This window comes from Pan paniscus, chromosome 4, assembly GCF_029289425.2.
Source record: "Pan paniscus chromosome 4, NHGRI_mPanPan1-v2.0_pri, whole genome shotgun sequence".
NCBI classification, from domain to species: Eukaryota; Metazoa; Chordata; class Mammalia; order Primates; family Hominidae; genus Pan; species Pan paniscus.
This window is the reverse complement of record NC_073253.2, coordinates 108,001,120-108,025,685: the sequence shown is the minus strand read 5'-3', so window position 1 is coordinate 108,025,685 and position 24,566 is coordinate 108,001,120. Positions and strand designations below refer to the sequence as shown.

Sequence of the window (24,566 nt, the reverse complement as noted above, 5' to 3'; positions counted from 1 at the left end):
TATGCATGCCCTCTGCCTCTTAATAGAGCTCACAGGGGAAAAAGAGATGGAAGATTATGGACCCAAGTTCACTCCTTATTTTTCAAGATGGTGTTTCAATAGTCTAGGATCAATGTATGAAACAGAGACTTATGTAAACTTAAGAAATAAAAGACAGTGAAACATCATTTCTCGTCCAGATAATTATCCCTATTTTTATAAATGGGCATATATGAAACTGGAGAGAAAGTTATAAAAGGTCTTCTGCCTCTCAGGGAGATATGCTGGGCATTTCCTATATACTAATATTCAATTTTCAAAACAATGCCACAAAGTAGAGCCATATCTTTATCTTACAGAAGAAAATGGTACAAAAATTTAATGACTTAACCAAGGTCACAGAGATAATATGAAGCTTTTATATATTTTACCATTTTCTGAATGTCTAATAGAACTTTTAGAAATATAAAGATAATAAAGATATTCCTTAATATGTGCATTAAGGAATCTTTTAGGGGACATAAAACATTTGACGAAGTTCCTGATAATGATCTATATTTTGGTATCTGCAGTGAGATAATGTTAACTTTAGGAAGAGAAGAATTAATACACTAGCTGTGAAAAATCAGAACTCATTCCATACATCAAGCAATTTTTTTTCAGGTATTAAAACTTATACATTAAGAAATGTTTTGTTGGCCAGGCGCAGTGGCTCATGCCTGTAATCCCAAAACTTTGGGAGGCCAAGGCAGGCAGATCACCTGAGGTCAGGAGATCGAGACCAGCCTGGCCAACATGATGAAATCCCATCTCTACTAAAAATACAAAAATTAGCCGGACGCGGTGGGGCGTGCCTGTAATCCCAGCTACCCGGGAGGCTGAGACACGAGAATTGCTTGAACCTAGGAGGTGGAGGTTGCAGGAGCCAAGATTGCGCCACTGCACTCTAGCCTGGGCGACAGCAAGACTCTTATCTCAAAAAAAAAAAAAAAAAAGAAGAAGAAGAAAAAAAAGAAAACTTTACTTTTTACTAACAGAAGTAAAAAGTAAATACTAGAGGCTAGGAAACACAGAGGGAAAGAAGAGATAAAGAGAGATTTGTTAAAGAATATAAAATTACAGCTAGATAGGAGGAATAAGTTCTAGTGTTCTACACTACTGTATAGGACTGTGTTCTACACTACTGTATAAGACTGTGTTCTACGCTACTGTACAGGACTGTGTTCTACGCTACTGTACAGGACTGTGTTCTACGCTACTGTACAGGACTGTGTTCTACGCTACTGTACAGGACTGTGTTCTACGCTACCACAGGATGAGCATAGTTAACAATATTACATAGTTTCAAATAGCTAGATGGTAGACAGTGAATGTTCCTAACACGAAGAAATAATAAATGTCTGAGATGACAGATATGCTAATCTGATTGCAATAAATTATATGTGTAGAAACATCACTATGTACCCCATGAAATGTACAATTATTATTTATAAAGTTAAAAAAAAAAAAAAAAAGACGTATTTCATTTGTGGCCACTTGTAGTGGGCCTTCCATAATGAAAAGAGTCATCTTTAACTGAATCTAGTAGTTACTGAATATACTTCAGTAGATAATCAGAAATTCAATAAAAATCAGTTACTACTTTTTTTTTTTTTTTTTTTGGTAAAGAGACAGAGTCTTGGCCAAGTGTGGTGCCTCATGCCTGTAACCCCAGCACTTTAGAAGGCCGAGGCAGGGGGGAATCACCTGAGGTCGTGAGTTTGAGACTAGCCTGACCAACATGGTGAAACACTGTCTCTACTCAAAATATAAAATTAGCCAGGCGTGGTGGCACATGCCTGTAATCCCAGCTACTTGGGAGGCTGAAGCAGAAGAATCGCTTGAACCTGGGAGGCAGAGGTTGCAGTGAGCCGAGATTGTGCCATTGCAATCCAGCCTGGGCAACAAAAGTGAAACTGCATCTCAAAAAAAAAAAAAAAGAAAGAGTCTTACTATGTCACCCAGGCTAGTCCTGAACTCCCGGCCTCAAGCAATCCTACCGTCTCAGCCTCCAGAGTAGCTGGGATTACAGGTGTGGGCCAAAGTATCTGGCAAGTTACACATTTTAACTACGTATAAATATAATAATTATGTGTATTACTCAATGTACAGAGTAGTCAAAGTATTTAAGTGATAAACAGCTTGGCCAACATGAAGAAACCCCGTCGCTACCAAAAATACAAAAATTAGCCAGGCGTGGTGGTAGGCGTCTATAGTTTCAGCTACTTGGGTGGCTGAGGCACAAGAACCGCTTGAACCCAGGAGGTGGAGGTTGCAGTGAGCCGAGATCATGCCACTCCACTCCAGCCTGGGAGACACAGTGACACCCTGTCTCAAAATAAACCCCAAAAAACAAACAAAAAAACAAAATAAGTGACAAAATAGGTCTTCAGAATCCCAGGAAACGGCCTTGTTTATATTTTTAGATTTAATGTAAGTGCAATCAATAACATGCTATCTTTGAGTTTAAAAATGCAAAATGCTCTAAGTGTTAGCTATCACCTACTATAAATTCACAATTTAAATATTATATTACAAAATAACAATAAACTGGAGTACACAAGGCAATGTTTACTATATGAAGAAAAGTTACCTCTCTTTCTCAAGTTCTTCTAAATATCCAGTACTTTCTCTGCTTCCATTTACAAACCCTCTTCTTGGAAATGAACCCATAGGAACAGGACTGCACTCTCCAGAACGGCTTGATACAGATCCTTCCCGGCTTCCATAAGAACGGAGGGACATTTTTGACCGCAGTTTTACTCCAGGGAAATTACTGCTATCTAAGTTAAGCTCTAAATAAAATAGAAACAAGTTTTTATACAACAATTGCTTTAAGCAGTCTAAAATATTCTTAATGTTATATTATTTTAAAGTGAAATATTAGGTTTACATTTTAGCCACAAATATACATGACTGAAAACAAAAATTATTTACAACTTTCCTTGCAAAGTCCACTTGGGTCAGGGTAAAAATAAGGAGTGTGTTAAAGGAAAATTAGATAAAATGTACTTCCTTAGACTTCCTCTAAATAATATTTTAGAATCCAAAAGTAATTTCTCTGTCTGGCTTCAATTATTATCAAGCACTTTCTCTGTTCTGACACTGGAATTTTCAAGCAACAGAATGAGAAAGATATCCTTTTAAAACTGCTAAAAATGAATTATAATCAACTTATATATGTGAAAAGGTTTAAATATTTCTATCCTGAATGAAGAAGACAATACTTCCTCCAATGAAACAGTAGGCTCAAGTCTATGGCATATAGAATACTAAAGCCCTATTTAGTGACTGGCAGAATAGCAACAAGCTTTAAAAAGAGTTGAAAATTATTTAAGGAAGGGATTTAAAATAGTTAATTCAAAGCCAGTTAAATGTTTAACTGAAGAAATGACACACAAATACATTTTTTATTTATTTGTACTTTAACAATTACATCCTGAGGGTAAGGCTAACATACCAAGAAAACCGATACCGACACCCAAATCGAGAGAAGCTGTACTTGGATCTACACACCTAAAGATGACAATTTGAGCTTAAAAAATTATTTTAAAACACCTTTTTAAAATCTACCTTTAAGACGCTCTAATAAATCAATCTGTCCAGAAGAAGCCATAGCTTCATCTTCAATACTTCCTTGTAGTTGTTTAAGTACTTCCTGTTAAAAAGAACACAATATATTAACATGAAATTCTAAATAACTTCAAGACATGATTCTGTATTTCTTGACATTTAAGTATGCTGAGAAAAAAATTCAGATCACTCTCAAAGCATGCACCTTATATATATTACCTATTATTCATTATTAATAAATAAATCATGGCCAAATAATAATAGTGATATTTTGTGATAATGGTGATTATGGGGAGTCTCCGTGCAAGGTATTATAAACACACTTAAGATACATTCATTATTTCAAACCTAAAAACCAACAATGCAAATTATTCTCATTTTTCAGATAGAACAAGTGAGACCCAGAGACTTGCTCAAGTTACAAAAGCTACTTATGTGTTTAGAATCCATGTCTCTTAAGCGTGCACCAACATGACCATAAAAAACACCAAATTAACACATAATCTATTTAACAACTTCAACATTCAAGCTTTTATATACCACATTTAAGTATATTCTGCTAGTATACTAATTTACAATTAGCATACATTCAAATGACTGTATGTTCACTATTTCTTGACTTTTGATGCTTTTCTTCTTTCCCATGTAATCCCTTTCTTGATCATTTTTTCTCAAAGAATGTTGGAAATTTTCATTTTCTACCAGTTTTTCTGCCATTACATTTGTGAACTTTGGCTCTTATTGCATGCTACTTAATAATAATTTATATTATTTTCCATTTACTGAGGCATTCCATTCTAGCTCCTAGCATAGTTCTTTGGCCAATCAGGTTTCCTGAATGCAAGACAAAATATTTGAACATTTGCAACTTTGTAACTAAATGGAACGTTCCCCTATAAGAAAAGTAATCTGTAAATACATTAAAAGGAAAACCTGTCAAAAAGTGAGTGACTGGAGCAAAGACGGTTTCACTGATTTATCTTGACAGTGACATTGTAAGCATTCATGGTGGCTCATGCCTGTAACCTCAACGCTTTGGGAGGCTAAGGCAGGAAGGTCACTTGAGTCCAGGAGTTTGAGACCAGCCTGAACAACATAGCGAGACTCTGTCCCTACAAAATTAAAAAACAAACAAACAAAAACCATGAGTGGTGGCATGTGCCTGTAGTCCCAGCTACTTGGGAGGCTGAGGCAGGAGAATCACTTGAGCCCAGAAGTTTGAGGCTGCAGTGAGCCACAGTCTCACCACTGCACTCCAGCCTGGGGGACAGAGTGAGACCTCAGCTAAAAAAACAGAAACAAAGAAATCGCCCCCAAGCCCCAGAATTCCTGTTAATAAATAGCCTTAGTATCTGACCTTCAAAATAATAGACTATGTTGGAGTTTGAAAGGCTTTGGTAAGTAGATGTGGGGGCATCAAGGTGACTGTATTATTTTCAAAATATTCCACAGTGTTTTACATTTGTGGAATAGAAAACAAATTTGCTCAGTGATAACTTCCTTTACTGAATGTGAATATGCCCATCAAAATGTCTACTATAAACTTTAGGGCACCATCTCTTCCATTTAAGAACTCTCATTGGAGACTACCTGTGATTTTTCCAGGATTCCAATTCTCTTTCCATCCATTGCTACTGTTTTAGTCCTTCAATAATCCTTTTTTAATCTTATCCTTATTTCTCAGGCTTCTGGTCTCACAATTCAACAACTACCCTTGAGCAGTTAATTTCCAATGACATGTCTCGAATCCTAACCTCACTTGCAAACTTCAGACTCACTTTTCCAACCAACTGATGGATGCTTTACATCTGTATGACAGGTACCATACATCTAAATGTCCAGAACTGAACTAACATTTTGTACCAATAAAGCCTGTTCTTTGCCTTGTATTCTCTCAGTTAAATGGCATTAGCCTTCTCTTTCTCCTCCAGCTCAAATCCTTAGCACCTCCTCCTTCACATTCCCAGTTATGGATTTCTGGTGATTCTACCTCTATTAGCTCTCTTACAGCTATCTCTTTCATATTCTTACTGCCACTATCTTGTTATTAACCCTACCTAAACTATGAAAATAATTTCCTAAGTGGCTCAACCTTGCACAGAGCTGTCAGAGCAACCTTTTTAAGGCACAGCTTTGATCAGGTCTCTTTTTTTTTTTTTTTGGGACGGAGTCTCGCTCTGTCGCCCAGGCTGGAGTGCAGTGGCGCAATCTCGGCTCACTGAAAGCTCCGCCTCCCAAGTTCACGCCATTCTCCTGCCTCAGCCTCCCGAGTAGCTGGGACTACAGGCGCCCGCCACCACGCCCGGCTAATTTTTTTTTTTTTTTTTTAGTATAGTAGAGACGGGGTTTCACCGTGTTAGCCAGGATGGTCTCGATCTCCTGACATCACCATCCGCCCGCGTCAGCCTCCCAAAGTGCTGGGATTACAGGCGTGAGCCACCGCGCCCGGCCGATCAGGTCTCTCTTTGTAAGATTCTTCTCCAAAGCCTACAGTAGTGTTCTCAAGCGTCAGCATGGATCAGAATCACCTGAAGACCTTGTTAAAACATAGACTGTCGATTCAGTAAGCCTGGGGTAGAGGCTGAAAATCTGCATTTTGAACAAGTTCTCAGGTGAAGCTGATGCTGAAAGCAGAATCATTAAAATGTTAACAGTGTTATTCTATGGAGACTGAAATTACAAGCAATTTCTTTTTTACTTGTTGTGTCATACTTTTTAAACAATATGTATTAGAAAAAATCCTACTTGTTTTTAGAAAAGTTACAAAGATTTAAAAGTTTAAAAATAAAAAATCCTTCGTACATCATTGGACATACATCTAATTTTTTCAAAACTAATGGTACATTAATGGTCTTTTTAAAAAGAAATAATAAAAACTTAAAATATTAAAAAAAGAAATTAAAAAGCCATATAAATTCAGATGTCCAACAATAAGTATTAAATAAACCATAGCATTTTTTAGCTGTACCTACAATGGAATACTATGCAACTGTAAAATACATAATCTGACGTAAGATGACAATAAATTACACAGAAAAAAATATCCTGCAAAATATGATGTCATCAAATACAAGTTTGCATAAATGTATAGAGAAAAGAATATATATATATACTATCAAAGGTTACTTTTACCTCTGGTGATGGGATTTAAATTAAAAAAAAAATAGTTGATTTTGATATTTTTTTGTCCACATTTCCTAATTTAATAAAATAGTGAATATACTCAACTAGTAATAAAGTTCTATTTTTAAAAATTTCTGTACACATTGTTAGAAATCTATTGATAGCTATAAGCATAAAGGTAAATAAGATTTAAGGTCAAACAATTTTTAAAAAGATTCCCAAAGTAGTCACCTTGGAAAGCTACTAACTTACTCCAATGATGTGTTAAATTACTTTTGTAAGTGCTTTGAGTTATGAACCTCATCAACAAAATCTGTGTACATTTACAGTCACATCCAGTTACTTTGCCTTAAGATGATACCATCCAATATGACCTACATTATTTACTAGTTTGCTGTGAACAGTTTATGGCTATTCCACAATAAAAACTGACCTCAAGTAATTTTTTTCCTGTTTTATTGAGGCACAACACACATATGTAAAATACACTAATCCTAAATATCCAGTGAATTTTCACACCCATGTAATCACTATCTAGGTGAAAATACATTTCTAGCACCCCAGAGGGTTCCCTCAAGCTCCTTTTACCAATCTTCATTCCCTAGAGGTAACCACTATTCTGGCTTCTTTATCAGAAGAGTTTGGCATGCTCTTGACCTTCATATAAATGGAATCACACAGTACATAAGTATTTTGTGTCTCACTTTTTTTGTTCAACATAGTATCTGTGAAATCTGTCCATGCTGTTGCCTTATCAGTTCATTATTTTTAAATGTTGTATAGTATGTAGCAGTCCACTGTATAAATACAGCCCAATTTATCTATCCTTTCTCCTCTTAAAGGGGCATCTGGGCTGTTACCAGTCTGCAGGCTATTATTTAGAATGTCACTATGAACATTCTTGTACCGTTTAGTGGACACTTGCCCTCACTTCTCTTGAGTACATTTCTAGGAGTGCAAACACTGAGTCATAGGGTTTAATTTTAAAGGAAACTGCCAAAATGGTTTTTAATACTTCTCTCAGCAATGCCTGAGCATTCCAATGCTCCACATTTGGTGTGATCAGTCTTTTAAACATCAGTCATTTGAGTAGGAGTGAAATAGTCTTTGCATTTCCCTGATGCCAAATGATGCTGAATCCCTTTTCATGGACTTATCTGCCATTTATCTTTCTTTTTGAATTGTCTTTTCAAGTCCCTGGGTCACATTTTAAAAACTGGATTGTCTTTTTGTTACTGGTTTGTGGGAATTATTTATATATTCTGAAGGAATTACTTATATATTCTGAACTGAGCCTTTGGTCAGATATATGTATTGCAAATATTTTCTCCTCTATGGCTTACTTTTTCATTTTCTTAATGAAGTCTTCTGAAAAGCACAGGTTTTTAATTTTGATGAAGTTTATCTTATACATTTTTATGTTTAGTCTTTTGTGTGTCCTAAGAAATTTTGCCCACCCAAGGCCACATAGATAAGATTATCCTATGTTTTCTTCTAGAAGCACACTTGAGTCTTTTGATGAACAAGAGTTCTTAGTTTTAATGAGGTCTATCAAATTTCTTTCTATATATGATGCTTTGGCATTCTGTTTAAGACATCTTTGCCTACTCCCAGGACAAGAAGCTATTACCTATGTTTTCTTCTAGAAGCCATTGTTTTGTCTTTTTTGTTTTTTCCATTTTTTTCTCTGTGCTTCAGTTTGAATATTTTCTACTGATCTTTTTTCAAGTTCACTAATTCTGTCTTCTCACTAGTTCACTAATTCAGTGTTCAGCCTGCTGTTAAGCCCATCCAATGTTAATTTCAAATATATTTTTCAGTTCTAGAATATCTATTTGATTCCTTTTAATTATAGACTCCAATTTTCTGTCAAAATTTTCTATCTGTTCATTTTTCTTTTTTTCAAGACATTTATAATACTTATGTTAAAATCCTTGACTACTAACTGCAACATGTGGATCATCTGAGTTTGCTCCTATTACCTATTTGTTCCCTTGATTATCAGTAATCTTCCAGTTTCTCTGCATTTCATATAACGTTTGACTGTATGCCAACTGTGTATACAAGAACAAAAGAGACTTAAGATGATTGATAGTATTTTCCTCTAGAGAGTTTGCCTTTTCCATTGTTGGGGTCTGATCTCCTCAATCCAATTAGCAACTAAAAATGGATTGGGACCCGCTGGGGGTGGTGGCTCACACCTGTAATCTCAGCACTTTGGGAGGCCGAGTCGGGTGGATCACGAGGTCAGGAGATCAAGACCATCCTGGCTAACACGGTGAAACCCCATCTCTACTAAAAATACAAAAAATTAGCCAGGCATGGTGGCAGGTGCCTGTAGTCCCAGCTACTTGGGAGGCTGAGGCAGAAGAATGGTGTGAACCTGGGAGGTGGAACTTGTAGTGAGCCAAGACTGTGCCACTGCACTCCAGACTGGGCGACAGAGCGAGACTCTGTCTTGGAAAAAAAAAAAAATGGACTGAGACCTAGTTGCAATTTTAAGTTCACAACTAACTGGTTTGGTTTTCTCAGTTCCTTGAGTGTGTCTCTCTATATTCAGATAGAAAATATGAAAGTTCTCCATCTCCTCAGCAGTTAACTTCTTACCCTATACAGTATCAAAATCTGACATTTATCTTGAATGGAAAACCAGTCATGTTTGATATACTAGGTAGGTCTCCCTCTAATAGGTCTTTCCTAAACATTGCAGGAATATGGGATATTTCACTTTGCCTTTCCAGTTCAGCCTTATTCTCTGGTAGCACTTACCTCTCTAGCCTTAAATGTTGTTTCTCTTGGAGGTTGTAAACTCAGGTCTTTAATCTCCTGCTCTACAAAATTTAAAATCTGGCAAATGACTTGAGGAGACCTGTGGTATGAAAGTAACATGTCTCTCCCTCTAGCAGGACTTCGCCTGCTAACATTCTGCGTTTCTAGTCTATCCCAAGTCTCCTGCACTACAAGACTCGGCCAATATCTCATGGTAAAAATGAGCCATGCATTTAGAGCTCCTCTAAATGCTAGTATCTCTACATCTGCCCTCATGTTTGTCAAGGCTGCCAACGATTTCATTTTCTTTCATACCTAGTCCTGCAGAAAGTCCTCAAGAGTTTCTTTCTCCCAGTGAAGTCCTCCTGCTTGTGCCAGTGATGAATCTCAATCTGTACCCAGAATCAATATACCCCAGGAAGAAAACTACCAGTAATCTCAGCTTATCTAGAAAGGGTTCTTTCTTCTTAAGAATTATAGTTAATAAAGAGCTTGATGATTCCACAGTCCTCCAATGTCCTTAAAAGTATGATTTTTGTATTTTATCCAGTGTTTTCTAGTTTTTGAGTGGGACAGATTTCTTGGGGGCTGCATACTGCATACAACCTAGAAGAGGCCCTTGATTTTGAAGAGTTTTTAAAAGAAAATGGAATACAATTGCAAAGCAGTTCCAAAAAAAAATGTTTCAAAAAGTTCTTTGAGAAGTGGCAGCTTTTAAATACATATGTAATTTTGAAGGAGAGAATATTCATTTGTATTTTAAAATTCTGGAAGCTCAGTTTTAAAAGATTAATTACACTATATAATCACACATTGTCTTAGAAGTATTTTAACATTTTAGAAACATTAGAAAATTATTCATTAGGCTGGGCACGGTGGCTCACGCCTGTAATCCCAGCACTTTGGAGGCCGAGGCAGGAGGATCACAAGATCAAGAAATTGAGAACATCCTGGCTAACATGGCGAAACCCCATCTCTACTAAAAATACAAAAATTAGCTGGGCGTGGTGGTGCACGCCTGTAGTCCCAGCTACTCGGGAGGCTGAGGCAGGAGATTAGCTTGAACCCGGGAGGCGGAGGTTGCAGACAGCCAAGATCATGTCACTGCACTCCAGCCTGGTGACAGAGCAAGACTCGGTCTCAAAAAAAAAAAAAAAAAAAAAAGAAAGAAAGAAAGAAAGAAAGAAAATTATTCATTAGAGATGAAATGTGCTGTGGTTATACCAGTGATATTTATCTATGAGCAACTGTGTTATTTCAGGGAGGCTGCTACTTGACCCACTTTTATTTATTTCAGTATATCATAATTAAAGATGCTTTTCATTACCAGATATAAGTACACTTGATAATTACATCTTCAAAATACATTCTGAAATGTTGATCTCGGTTTTTTCTTACTTTCTGAAAAGATATACTTTACATGTATATTGTTTTACAGTTTATAGACCAATTTATAAATATTAAATTTTGTCAAACTACAACAAAGATGTAAATGCTTCAATAACTTGCCTATAGATAATTCTTCCTACACCATGCCATCTTTCAGCTTTTTATCTCTATAATGCCATATTTACCTTGTTGCTATACTCAGCATTTTAAAGTCAATTAAAGAGCTCTAGGTAGGCTGGGTGCGGTGACTCATGCCTGTAATTCCAGTACTTTGAGAGGCCGAGGCGGGTGGATCACCTGAGGTCAGGAGTTTGAGACCAGCCTGGCCAACATGGCGAAACTCCGTCTCTACTAAAATACAAAAATTAGCCGGGCGTGGCGGTAGGGACCTGTAATCCCAGCTACTCTGGGAGCCCAGGAGGTGGAGGTTGCAGTGAGCCAAAATTGTGCCACTGCACTCCAGCCTGGGCAACAAGAACGAAACTCCATCTAAAAAAAAGTTGTGGGGAGGGGGCCAGGCGTGGTGGCTCATGCCTGTAATCCCAGCACTTTGGGAGGCCGAGGCGGTGGATCACGAGGTCAGGAGTTCGAGACCAGCCTAGCAAACATAGTGAAACCCCGTCTGTACTAAAAATATAAAAATTAGCCGGGCGTGGTGGTGCACACCCGTAGTCCCAGCTACTTGGGAAGCTGAGGCAGGAGAACCACTTGAACCCGGGAGGCCTCCGGAGGCTGCAGCAAGCCAAGATTGCCCCACTGCACACCAGAGCCCAGGCGACAGTGTGAGACTTCGTCTCAAAAAACAAAAAACAAAAAACAAAAAAACAAAACAAAACAAAAAACAAGTTGGGGGGAGGGCTCTAGCCATGGAGTAAAAAATACACCACACAACTTTTTTTAAGATTAGCTATAATTCTGCATTTATCTGATTTCATATCATCTAAATTCCATGTAATCTCTATTTTATTTTCATTACAAAAAATTTCAAACATATACCTAAGTATGCAGAAAATTATAACAAACCCCCATGTACCTTCATATCCCACATCAATAATTATCAATTCATGGTCAGTTTTATCTCATCTACACCCATATCCACTTCCTCTATTTCCACCCCTCTGCCCCAGACTTATTTTGAAAATAAAGCTCAGGCATCATACAACTTCTTTGTAAATATTTCAATATGTATATTTAAACAAGGATTCTTTCTAAACACAAACACAATAATATCATTATACTTAAAAATAAATATTTCCTTAATATACAGTGTTCACATTTCCCTAACCCATAAACACTTATTTCCCTGGCTGCTACAAAGACACATATAATCAAATAGCAAAGCAGTGTCCTCTTTTGCCACTAGATGGTACTACTACATAAATTTTAGACTTTAAGTAATCCGGTTGGAGGAGACCTACTTTTTGCTGTTTTTTGTTTTGTTTTTGTTTTTGTTTTTCAGACAGACCAGGTCTGGCTCTTTTGCCCAGGCTGGAGTACAATCTTCCCACCTCAGCCTTCCAAGTAGCTGGGACCACAGATATACGCCACACCTGGCTAATTTTTGTATTTTTTTGTAGAAACAGAGTCTTGCCATGTTGCCCAGGCTGGTCTCAAATTTCTGAGCTCAAACAATCTTTCTGCTTGGCCTCCCAAAGTGCTAGGATTATAGGTATGAGCCACGGTGCCCAGCCTCCTTTTGCCTTTTTTGGGGGTAAAGAGATTAATGAACAGGAAACGTGATTCGAGTTTATATAAGGTATTACAAAGTCTAGCAAGTGATTTTGGGAGAAATAACCATTGTGTGGATTAATTTTAATCCACAGTAGGAAGTGCCAATGGTTTCAAAAGTGTCTACACAAAACAATATTCTAAGACAAAATAAATAGCTCATGGTTTATGCTCTTTCACAGCATAAAACCTTAAAAAGAGATATAATTTCATTATAGGGCTATAATTGTTATGGTACCACATGTCCAATTCTAAGGAAATATGTTAATGGATTCACAAGATGTCTGTTGAAGCACATGCTGAGTAAAATAAAATTTATGGTTGGTTTCAGGTATATCTGAAGTGCCACTATTCCTGATGTATATAGGTTGAGCATTCTAAATCCGAAAATTTGAAGTCTGAAATGCTCCAAAGTCTTGAGCTTTCTGAGCACCAACATGACACTCAAACGAAATGCTCAATGGAGCATTTCAGATTTTGGATTTTCGAATTAGGAATGCTCAAGAAGTATAATACAAGTATTTAAAAATCTGAAAAAATATAAAATCCAAAACACTTCTGGCCTGAAGCAATTTTGGGTAAGGGATACTCAACTTGTATTATACCACACATATAAATGATCAACTAGATATTCCACTGTAGAAATTTGAGGGTGTGACTTCTATTGTCACTCTGAGAGACATTACACTTCAGTGTGGAGATGGATCTAAGGGTAAGTTACATTGTCTCTCAAATATGAGTTTTGAATTGCTTAAGGAATTAAACAAACTTTAAAAAAGAGATCTCAGAGTTCTACACTACAAAACAGACATGTACTATCTAAATAGGCCTGCCAGGAGGAGTTCTCTGCGAAATATACCATACTAAAGTAGATGAAAGAATATTTTAATTCTGTATTTTAAAACTTTTAAAAACACATGCCAAGTATAATGATTTGAAATGTAATGTGTTGATCAATGTTAAAATACCAAACTACTCTTTTTTAACCTGTTAGGCAACTAATGCAAGTCTTTTTAGGTCACCCATAGTTTGTGGAAAGAATAAAATGTTTGTTTATAGTCTACCTTATTTCCCAAGGGATTTGAAGTAGGTATATTGGATGTCTGTCATTGCTGGGGACAGTTTTACCACAGAAGAGGCTAATTAAGAGTAGAAAAGATTGATAGAGAGATGGAAAAAGAGAATAGGACACATGAGCAAAGGTTGAGCTGTGATGATACTGAATATAAAGGGTAAAAGAGAAGCAGAAACAGTTACCTCAGTGACACACAAAAGTCTGGAGAATAAGGGAAACCTTGAAATGCATAGGAAAAAAACTAGGATAGAATAGGAAATTAGTAAGGAATAAGAGTAGTGAACAGACAGGAAGAACTGGACCAGGAACTCAAATGTTAAAATAGCCAAGAGGCAGAAACAACACAAAGCAGGAAGATTTTTTTTTTTATAAAGGAAGTAATTTTTTTTTTTTTTTGAGAACGGGGTCTTGCTATATATTGCCCAGGCAGGTCTCGAGCTCCTTGGCTCAAGCTATCCTCCTGCCTCTGCCTCACTAAGAGCTGGGATTACAGGCCTGAGCCATCACACCCAGTGGAAGTAATATTTTTGTTGATGATGTCCAATTCTATGAAGTTATTAAATTCAGTCAGAAGAGAATCTGCCTAAGTGGGAATTAAAATGGCTAAAGTTTTAACCTCAATTATTTTGAAACCAGAACATTTTCCCCACTATAGACGATTTTCTAACTTGTCTTGGAGGTGATCAGAACTTTTCAGTACTATTTGGCAAGCCAATTTTAGGGCTTGAAGGTGCCATGGAAATCATCTAGACTAGCGTGATGCCTGTACTTGCCAAATAAGACAACTTAAATTCTGAAGAATATACAGAGGTCATATAGCTCAGTTTGTGGGAAAGCCAGGGATAGAACCAGGTACTGACTTTCAGTTCATGGCTCTTCCCAGTAGGGTATCCTGATTTTCTTGATCACCTATCATTGCAGTACTTAAGGGGTGGCAAGATCTGAGGGAGTTGGGGAGGAAGGCTACACTTAATATTCAAGGCATATTCTAAAATCATGAGGCTAGTTTCTATGAACTACACAGAAAACCTTGCCTCAGTATAGTGATGCTATATTTGGTCTCTTCTCTTTCATCTTAAAAAGAACTAAGAACTAACTAGCCATTGGAGTTTTACACTTATTTTCTTTATATGATTCACTGAATGAATTCAATATATCTTATTTAAAAATATAAATGCTAACTTTTGCAAGAAAGAGTTTACATATTATTGCTTAATGTAAAATACACTTTTAAGTAGTGTCTTACCTCAAGTTTACAAGAGGGAATACTGAATAAAAATGGATAAACTACAATTAAAAGTCACAGTCTTGATACCTTCATATTAGATGCCTCAGTTTCCAGTTTTGTAAGATGATTGGAATTATCTTCTAGCTCTTGTCGAAGATTTGAGTTCTCCATCTTCAGTGCCTCAACTTGCTTTAACAACTGATCATATGAAGCTGCAGCCATCCTTGGCTACCCTTGGACCTATAAGGTTAAAAAGGATTTTGAAATTCACTACTAAAAAATTTAGTGGCTGCTTGTTTTTAAAGAAAGGGGTAAAGGAAACAAAACTCTTAAGACGTTTAAGAAGAATTGTGTTAATATGCTAGTTTTTGGTCTCAAAACAATATTGTTCAAGTAGCAGCATCTAAGAGGATGAAACAGTGGAGTCTTAGTTCAAGACAAATGAAATTAAAATAGAAGAGAGAACTTTAGTTGTGTCTGAATACATTTGCCTTCTCACAGATGGATTAAACTTTCTATCAAGTAATAATTTCTTCAAGGTTTTAAAGATATTTTACCCATTCTTACAGGCAAAACTTAGGAAATATAATTATGATAAAAAAATTATTTATATTAGTAATACTATTTTATTTCTGAATTTTATCTGATAGTCACAGAATTTTAGAGCCAGAATGGATTAATGAGATTACATATTCCATTTCACACTTTTCATTTGATAAAAGGCTAATCTTACACATCCTCCATGGTGAAATAGTTCTGAAGTTCTAAGATGTCATTAAAAGGCAATCATTTAACAAAATGGACATGAAGGAGAGCATTAAATGAAGACTTTAAGCCTTTTTGATAGGAAGATGGTAAATAAGAATTACTAACATAAAGTTCAATCACATTTATTCAAAAGGTTGACTATAATAGCCTATGCTATGGCATATGTGGTCTTGGGATCTGCTGTGCTCAAACTGAGGCCAAAAGATACCTAAAGAGAATGGATGACCTTAGGAGTAGAGACTGTCAAAGAGAAATGAAGCAGAGTCTGGCAGTTATTATGACTCGGAAAGAAGAGGAGAGACAAAGAAGATACAAAAGATAGCCAGGTAAGAGGACTTTAGGAACAATTATAGAATGCTAGGAGTTATATTAAGATTAACCAAGTAAGATTCAGGAGATCCACATTCTCTTTTTAGTTTAGGTCAAATCATTTTGGAACAAATAAAATCCTGCCTATCTTAATTATTTAATAGCTAAAAAGTATTAAGTAGTTTGCACTTAAGCAATACTTAAACATCTTGACATTAAAAAAATGCCTCTGTAATATGAAATCCATTACACAGAATAAAGCAGACAGGTTGTAACACTGGCTAGTCACGACAATATTGGAGTTCAGCAATTGGAAGACTCTACCAAAGGAAATCAGGGGACTCATCTTAGATCTAGTTAGTTCTACAACGGCTAGAATCTACAGTAAACCTGGTACAATCCAATGACATCTGAGGAGGAAGGGGAGTCCTGCAGGCAGGGATCACCTACAAAAGTCTTTAGTTGAAAAAAATTGAGTCTTGTGTGTTAATTTCAGGCCTGGTCATGATTTAATCTTTGCCCTTTCATTTTAATTCATTTCACAATTTGTAAATGAACACTTACAATCTGCTTTAACATAACTTACAGTGATATTATTAGGATTAATAAAAAAAGTATGCTAAAAAATAAAAGTACTATGTAAATGTAAGTTATATTATGAAAATATACATGTAACATAACCTCTTCAGTAAGATATAGGGTTCACCCATAGTTAAGACCCCTCCTCTGATCAATGGACAAGGGGTGAAGAAGTAATGCAGCCAAAGGAGACATCTCAAAAATAAAGGAAAAATCCACAGGAGTGATCATTATTTTGTTTTACATCTTATTAATAAGCAGGTCTGAAAATACCCAGCACATTATAAACCATATGACAGAGGTAGGGATCTGACAGAATTTGAATAATGTGAACCTTAAAATTTCTCATTTCAAATAAAATTAACAGGTAATTTTACATCAAAATAATAAAACAAAATAAGAGAAAAGGTAGTAACAGAGAAAAAATGGGCACGCACAAGTTTACTGAGACACAGAAGTTATAACCTTACACAACCACAAAAAGAGCCGGATGGGCAAGATGAGCAGAGACTGCTAAAAGTACCCTTTATTACAGGAATAAAAAAATCAACTCTTCAGATGAACAATTAAACTTTTAATCATCTTTTCTTCCCTTAACTCCAGAATCCCAATCATTAAAGTTCTTTCTGCTCTAGAAAGAATCTAATTTTATGGAAAAAATAACAAGTTTCATGGAAGAATACCCAACCTTATATTGTTTTAGGATGCTGCAGCCATACCTCCCTAATCCAAAACTTGTGAAGTCATACAAAATTTGTGAAGTCATAAATTTACTTTGGAATGCCTTTTTTGCAATTACAAGAATTGCATACCAAATATATCTTTAAAACATTTTTCACATTTGAAACTTGTGTGATCACATTACAGCTGCCACACACCATGAAATGGGGAAAACCTCCCAATCTTTCACTTTACTGAGAGCATGCAAACCTCTCAATTTGTTTTTCTGCAGTTAAGATGACCACTAAAGACACTGCTGCACCTTGTAAGTGTGGGGTAGGGGAGAAGAAAGCACAAGGACTATTATCTAGACTTTTATTCAAATGTTCATTAGAAAATAAATTTACAAGTAATGTAAGAAATTAAAGCAAGGAAGCAAAAAATTTCAGGCTGGCAAAAGATAATCAGAATTAAATGTGGAGGATTATTATTTTCAGAAGTTTGAGATCACTTCTTTTTTACATTAATGGAGCTGCTTTTATTGTTTTGTTTTCATGGAAAAACAAAGATATATTTTCCAGCATTTTTAGATGAAATGAGGAAAATATGAATAAGAAGGCAGGAAAGCAAAAGAATCATAAAAGATGACTCTGCTCAACTCTATGCAAACAAATTTGAAAACCCGAAATAATTTACTAGAAGATATAATCTATCAGAACTGATCCCAAAAGAGATGAAAAATATAATTTACAATGAAAAAGTCACTCTTAGAAAATTAATTATATCATTTAACATAATAGATATGGGAAAAAATCATATGTTCATGCCAAAGATGAGGAAAAGACACTTTACAAATTTAATACCCATTCTTGTTGAAAATACTGAATAAAAAAGAACATTTCTTTAACATGATCTATCAGCCCCAAGGCCAACAGCATACTTAATGTGGAAACACTGGATATAGTCCTACAGTCAGGGTACCATTCTATTAGTCATAATATTAGTCAACACAAATTAATGAATAAAATTAGAAAAAAATTAGAAACGGAACATTATTCACAGATAACACAATTATACACCTGGAATATACAAAAGCATCGATGAAATATTATTATAATAATATAATTTGGTAATACAGTATAGTACAAAATATACAGAAATCATTCCTTCATAGGGGAGAGAAACCAGACAGAAGATAAATGAAAGAAAAGATCCCATTTACAATAAAAAATGCAAATATCTGGGCATAAACTACAAAAAGAGTCCAAAACATATATGAGAAAGATAGAAAAGTAGACTTCAACAAATGGAAAGACGTTTCTTATTCTGGTATACCAAGATTCAGCAACATAAAAATGCCATTTCTCCCTAAGCTAACTTATAAATTTTACAGTCCCAGTAAAAATACTATATAAAGCTTTTGTTTATTTTCTGCAGCTAGACATTTAAAAAATTGAAAATATGAAAGAAGAGCAGGGAGTAAACCAACAACATATTAAAATATTGTACAAAGCCTTTATAATTAAAACCATATAAATGTAGTTAACTATATTGTACCAATAGATTAGTTTTTTTGTTTTGATAATTGTAGTACAGATATATAAGATGTTAATCATCTGGGGAATCTGTAAAAGGTATATAGAAACTCTCTGTACTATTTTTCCAACTCTTCTGTAAGTCCAAAGTTATTTAAAATTAAAAGTTTTTTAAAAAGCTACAATACCAGTACATAAATAGATCAACCACGAGAACACAATGTTTAAAATCCAGAAGTAAATATATATAAATTCAGTATATGATTAAAGTAGCATCTCAATACTTGTAAAAAGATGGAATTTAAAGTGGTGCTGGGAAATAGGACAGCCATGAGGAAAAAGAAAAAACTGCATCTATTCCTCATACAACACACTAGGATAACTTGCAAAAAGGAACAGAGATTTAAATGTTTGAAAAACATTTCATTGCTTATGAGAGCAGACTTTTATTTTTTTAAGTAAAGATATTTAAATGGTGTACACCCTCTTCAAAGGATGGTATGGAACATTTTAATTTTAATTTGTTTAACGGGTGTAAGACACACAGAGGGCCAAGTAGAGTTCTCTAAAGTAATGATGTCCGTTACTAGACTAGGAGTAATAAAGGAGATTCTTAGGGTACTTCAAACAAATGGGAAAGTTTCAATTTGCTATAAAAGCACAACTATGTTAAAATAAATAATGCACATCTGTACAGTGAAATACTACATTGGTATTAAGAAGAATGAGGCTGATGTAAAAATGAGGTTGATGAAAAACAAAACAAACAAACATAAAAAACAGGCAAAAGCCAAGAAAAAAAAAAAGAATGCTCATCACTAATGCCTCATGTGGTCCCTCCTCTTCCAGTAAAAATAAAGGAGTGCATAAGGATAAAAAATATCACTTAAAGAACATACAAAAATACAGTCACTGCTGATAGAATCAAGGTATGGTGTCTGGTGGTAAGCCTTCCTTTTTATTACATACCCTTTGAAGAGTTTGAAAAGCAAAGCATTGGCCAGGTGGCGGTGGCTCATGCTTGTAATCCCATGCACTTTGGGAGGCTGAAGCGGGCAGATCACTTGAGGTCAGGAGTTCAAGACCAGCCTGGCCAACATGGTGAAACCCCATCTCTACTAAAAATACAAAAATTAGCCAGGTGTGGTGGCATATGCCTGTAATCTCAGCTACTTGGGAGGCTGAGGTGAGAGACTAGCTTGAACCTGGGAGGTGGAGGAAATGTATAGTTTTAAATTTTTATAGTATTTTGAAATAGGTTTTCAATTAAGCTTATGCTATCTCATCTTTTTATATGGTCTGGAATAGTTTGAATAGTGTCTATTCTTTGAAAGTCAGCTAGAATTCAAATCAGAAGGTGACTTTTTTCTTTTTTCTTATCAAAGTGACGGATACTCAAAAGAGGTGCCATTTTAGAGCTAAGATTTTTTTAAAGTATTTTAAAGTTTCTTCTGTGGTTTACTCTTTTCATACTTTCTCCATCTTGTATTAAGTTTATTCATTAATAGTTCACTAGTAAACTATTTCTTTCCTCTAGTTTTTCAAATGTATTGTCAGAGTTGTATATATTCTGTCATTTAAAAATTCTTTATCTGAAGGTATCTTTTCTCACTGATGTTCTGTTTGCCTTTTATTCCTTTAAACTTTTTAGGGTTTCATTTATTTTATTGGTGTTTACCAAAACAAACAAAAACATCAACATATCCTTTCCACTACTTTATTTTCTATTTTATCAATTTCTTTATCTTTACTAATTATATCCTCTTATTTTCCTTTGGTTTACTTTGTTATTTTTAATAGTTATTTAAAGTGAAAGGCTGGCGTGGTGGCTCACGCGTGTAATCCCCACACTTTGGGAGGCAGGTCAGGAGTTTGAGACCAGCCTGGCCAACATGGTGAAATCCTGTCTCTACTAACAATACAAAAATTAGCTGGGCGTGGTGGCACCCGCCTGTAGTCCCAGCTATGGTGTGGGGTGTGGGGGGGTCGCTAAGACAGGAGAATCGCTTGAGGTGGAGGTTGCCGTGAGCCGAGATTGCAACACTGCACTCCAGCCTGGGCGACAGAGTGAGACTCTGTCTCAAAAAATAATAATAATAATAATAATAATAATAATAATAATAATACAGTGAATATTAATTCATTTATTTCCTTACTTTACTTAAACATTCACTTATTCGTTTCATCCTTAATAATATAAATTTTAAGGACATCAATTTTTCTCTTAGTACAGCCTTATCTACATTCCACAAGTTTTAGTATGAAGTGTTCCCCTCTTTATTTCCAGATAACTCATGACTTCCATCTTGATTTCCTCTTTGATCTAGGGGATACTTCAAAGATCTGTTTCAACTGTTAGGTATATAAGGCTTTTTGAGTCATCTTTTTATTGTCATTGATACATTGTTTATTAGATTAATGGAAGACTACTGCTTATAAAATTGTTACCATCTGAAAATTATTAAAGGTTTGCCTTGTAGTCAAGAACATGACTAATTTTCATAAAAATTTTACTAAAAATGTTTTAAAAGGAAAAGTATATAAAGTTCTATAACTGTTTGACTACAGCATATTATTTAAATCCTATATATGCCCTTATTTTTTATGTATTTGATATGTGAAATTCAGAAAGCCTGATATCTATTTAGTACTTACAATATCTCACGTAATGTAAATGCTTTCTATATATTAACTCATTTAATCCTCACAACCACCTATGAGGTAGGTGTTACTCATTTTTGAGTTAAGAAAAATGGAACTCCAAAACAGTAGATAACTTCCCTAAGAACACATATCAAGAGCCTATGCCAGAATTCAAATCTGTATTTGTTTTTAATGCTCATGCTCTCAAAGACTGTATAACTTCTGTCTGGTGTTCACAATCTATTATATCTGATAATAGTCTACCTTCAAAACTTATTTCCTATTAAGTTCCAAGATAACCTTCCTCAAGTAAGTCTCTCCTCACTTTCCTCTACAAACTATTTCTCACCTTTATATTTTTGTTTATACCTCCTCCCCTTTCTGAATACCACATCCTTTTTTCCTCTGCTGTTATAATATATCCTCATCCTTTAAGGCCCAGCTCAGTTTCTTACACAAAACCTTCCTGACGTCTCTAGCCAATAATGAATCTTCCTGCTGGCTGAACAGTAAATACTATACAATTTGGCCTAACTTCTCAAATTATTCCATTTTACCTTGGGGTGTTTTGTCTTCCCAGCTGGAGCATAAATATCTTGAAGACAAGGTCTATATCTAATACTTAGCTTTTGTAATTCCCAAAATGCTTTACTCAGCGACAGCCACATAAAAGACAAATATACATGTAAGAATGAACAGAAAGGGTGCATTATCAGCCACAGAGGGCAGACAACAGAAAGAGAGGGCACAAGTTCAGAGAATGTCCAAGATGACTTTTCCATAAAAAAAGTAAGACAATATGCCTTGTTATCCACAAGGTACCGTATTTAGGTATCTTATTATTCACAAGGTACCAAGTATTAAGGGAGTGTTATGGGTTGAACTGTGTTTCATAAAAAGATATGTTACAGGTGTGAGCACAGTGGCTCACACCTGTAATCCCAGCACTCTGGGAGGCTGAGGTGGGAGGATCACTTGTAGACAGGAGTTCGAGACCAGCCTGTGCAATATAGTGAGACTCTCTCCTTATGAAAAAAAAATTAAAAATTAGCCAGCTGTGGTGGCACATGTTTGTAATCCTAGCTACTTGGGAGGCTCAGTTGGGAGGACTGCTTGAGGCCAGAAGCTACTCTAGCCTGCGCAACAGAGGGAAAAAAACCAACAAACAAAAAAACACCAAAAAATGTCATGTCAAATGTGACCTTATGTGAGGACAGTCTTCATAAATGGATCAAGTTTGAGACGAGGTCATACTGGATTAGAGTGGGCCCTAAGTTCAATGACTGGTAAGACAATGACAGATCAAGTTTCAACAAAGCGCCCACAGAACTGGTGTTATAACGAGTCTAAAAGATACAAAGAGAAATTTAATAAGGCTGTGTTGCTTTAACGTTTCTCAGTTTCTATTACAGACTATGTCAGAAGTAGCTGATACACTGATATAAATTAAGTGATGATAAAATCAAGAATCTAATTGAACAATGAATATCTGCTTACCAACTTGGTGATCATTATATATTATACTATGCTTTAAATAAACTTGGTAAATGAAAATCTGAATTTACCAAAAGAAAGTAACATGCATTCACAAAAGTAAAAATAACTAAAAAATCCTTCAGCTTAAAAAAATGGAGAACCAGATGAGTATGCCTGTGTATGGCCCCACAAAGATGGCCAAATCCTAGTCCCCAAAACTTATGAATGTGTTACCTTATGTGGCTAAAGGAACTTTGCAGATGTGATTAAGTTAAAGATCTTGAAGCTGATTTTCCTGGATTATCTGGGTGGACCCAATGTAATCACAAAGGTTCTTTTAAGAAGGATGCAGAAGGGTCAGAGAAGAATATGTGACAAGAGCAGCAGAGGGTCAGATTCAGAGAGAGATTTAGAATGCTGCTGGCACTGAAGATGGAGAAAGAGGCCATGAGACAAGGAATGCAAGAAGCTGAAGAAAAGCAAGAAAATGGATTCTTCAATAGAATCTCTAGAGGAAATGCAGAGCCACTGATATCTTGATTTTGGTCCAGTGAAAACCGTGTCTGACCTCCAGGACTGCAAGATAATACATTTGTGTTCTCTTAAACCACTAAGTTTGTGTTAATTTGTTACAACAGCAATAGGAAACAATGCCCTATTATCCAGTGATCCCTCTCCTAGGGATAAATCCAGTGAAACTGTTTCACTGGTCGATGTAATGATCTTAAAATATATCATAAATTCTTTGACCCTACTCCTTTAAGAGGTGGATCCTAATGCCTCTCTTTGGTGGGCTGGACTTAGTGACTCACATCTAATAAAGAGAATACAGCAGAAGCAATGGTGTGTGGCTTCTGAGTCTAGGTCATAAATGGCCTTTCTGTTAGAATCATTGAGGGAAGCCAGCTGCTATGTCATGAAGACATTCAAGCAGCCCCATGGAGAGGCCCACGTGACAAGGAACTGAGGTCTCTTGCCAATAGCCAATGAAAAACTGAGACTATCTGAGTTAGCCATCTTGGAAGAAGATCCGTCAGTCTAGTCAAGCCCTTCAGATGACTGTATCTGTGACTGACATCGTGACTGCAACTTCATAAGAGATCCTGCCTGAGTCAGACCATCCAACTAAGACATTCCTGAATTCCTGCCCCACAGAAACTGTTTAAGCCACTAAGTTTTGGTACAATTTGTTATACAGAAATACATAAATAACATAGTCCCTAAGGAGATATGTATAAGAATGTATATCATAAAAGTGTTTGTGGTTAACAGGATTTGGAGAAAACTTACGGCCTTCACTGGAGGAACAGTGATAGGTACTATAGAATACTATAGAGCAGAGTTAGCATCACAAACTAGATGGACATAAAGTAAAATGGATAGATCTTAAAAACAGTATTGAGTTAATAATGTTCAAAAATTATGTAAATTAAAAACACAAGTTTGAGTACACACAAAAAAAGTAAAACCCAAGCAGACACTTGCACACCCACGTTCACAGCAGCATTATTCATGATAGACAAAAGGTGGAAACAACCTGAAGTGTCCACTGGCAGATGAATGAACAAAATGTGGCATATACATGCAATGGAACATCATTTAGACCTAAAAAGGAAAGAAATTCTGACACATGGCTACAGTATGGATGAACCTTCGAGACATTATGCTAAGTGAAATAAGCCAGGTGCAAAAG

The 24,566-nt window shown here is 35.8% G+C and overlaps 1 protein-coding gene across 14 annotated transcripts in view; it reads right to left on the bottom strand.

Moving 5' to 3' along the window:
• Positions 1-24,566, bottom strand: part of APC (APC regulator of WNT signaling pathway) — a 137,615-nt gene that overhangs the window by 78,648 nt on the left and 34,401 nt on the right. For 12 of the 14 annotated variants that reach the window (XM_008952081.4, XM_008952092.4, XM_024928916.4 and 9 more), the window contains 2 exons: positions 3,592-3,676; positions 2,612-2,813 (listed from right to left, as the gene is read on the bottom strand). In XM_008952081.4, coding sequence (XP_008950329.3) covers positions 2,612-2,813; positions 3,592-3,676 — 287 coding nt within the window. Of the gene's footprint in view, positions 1-2,611; positions 2,814-3,591; positions 3,677-14,990; positions 15,144-24,566 lie in introns of all 14 variants that reach the window. The other 2 variants (XM_003826735.4, XM_055112541.2) reach the window with 1 other exon arrangement.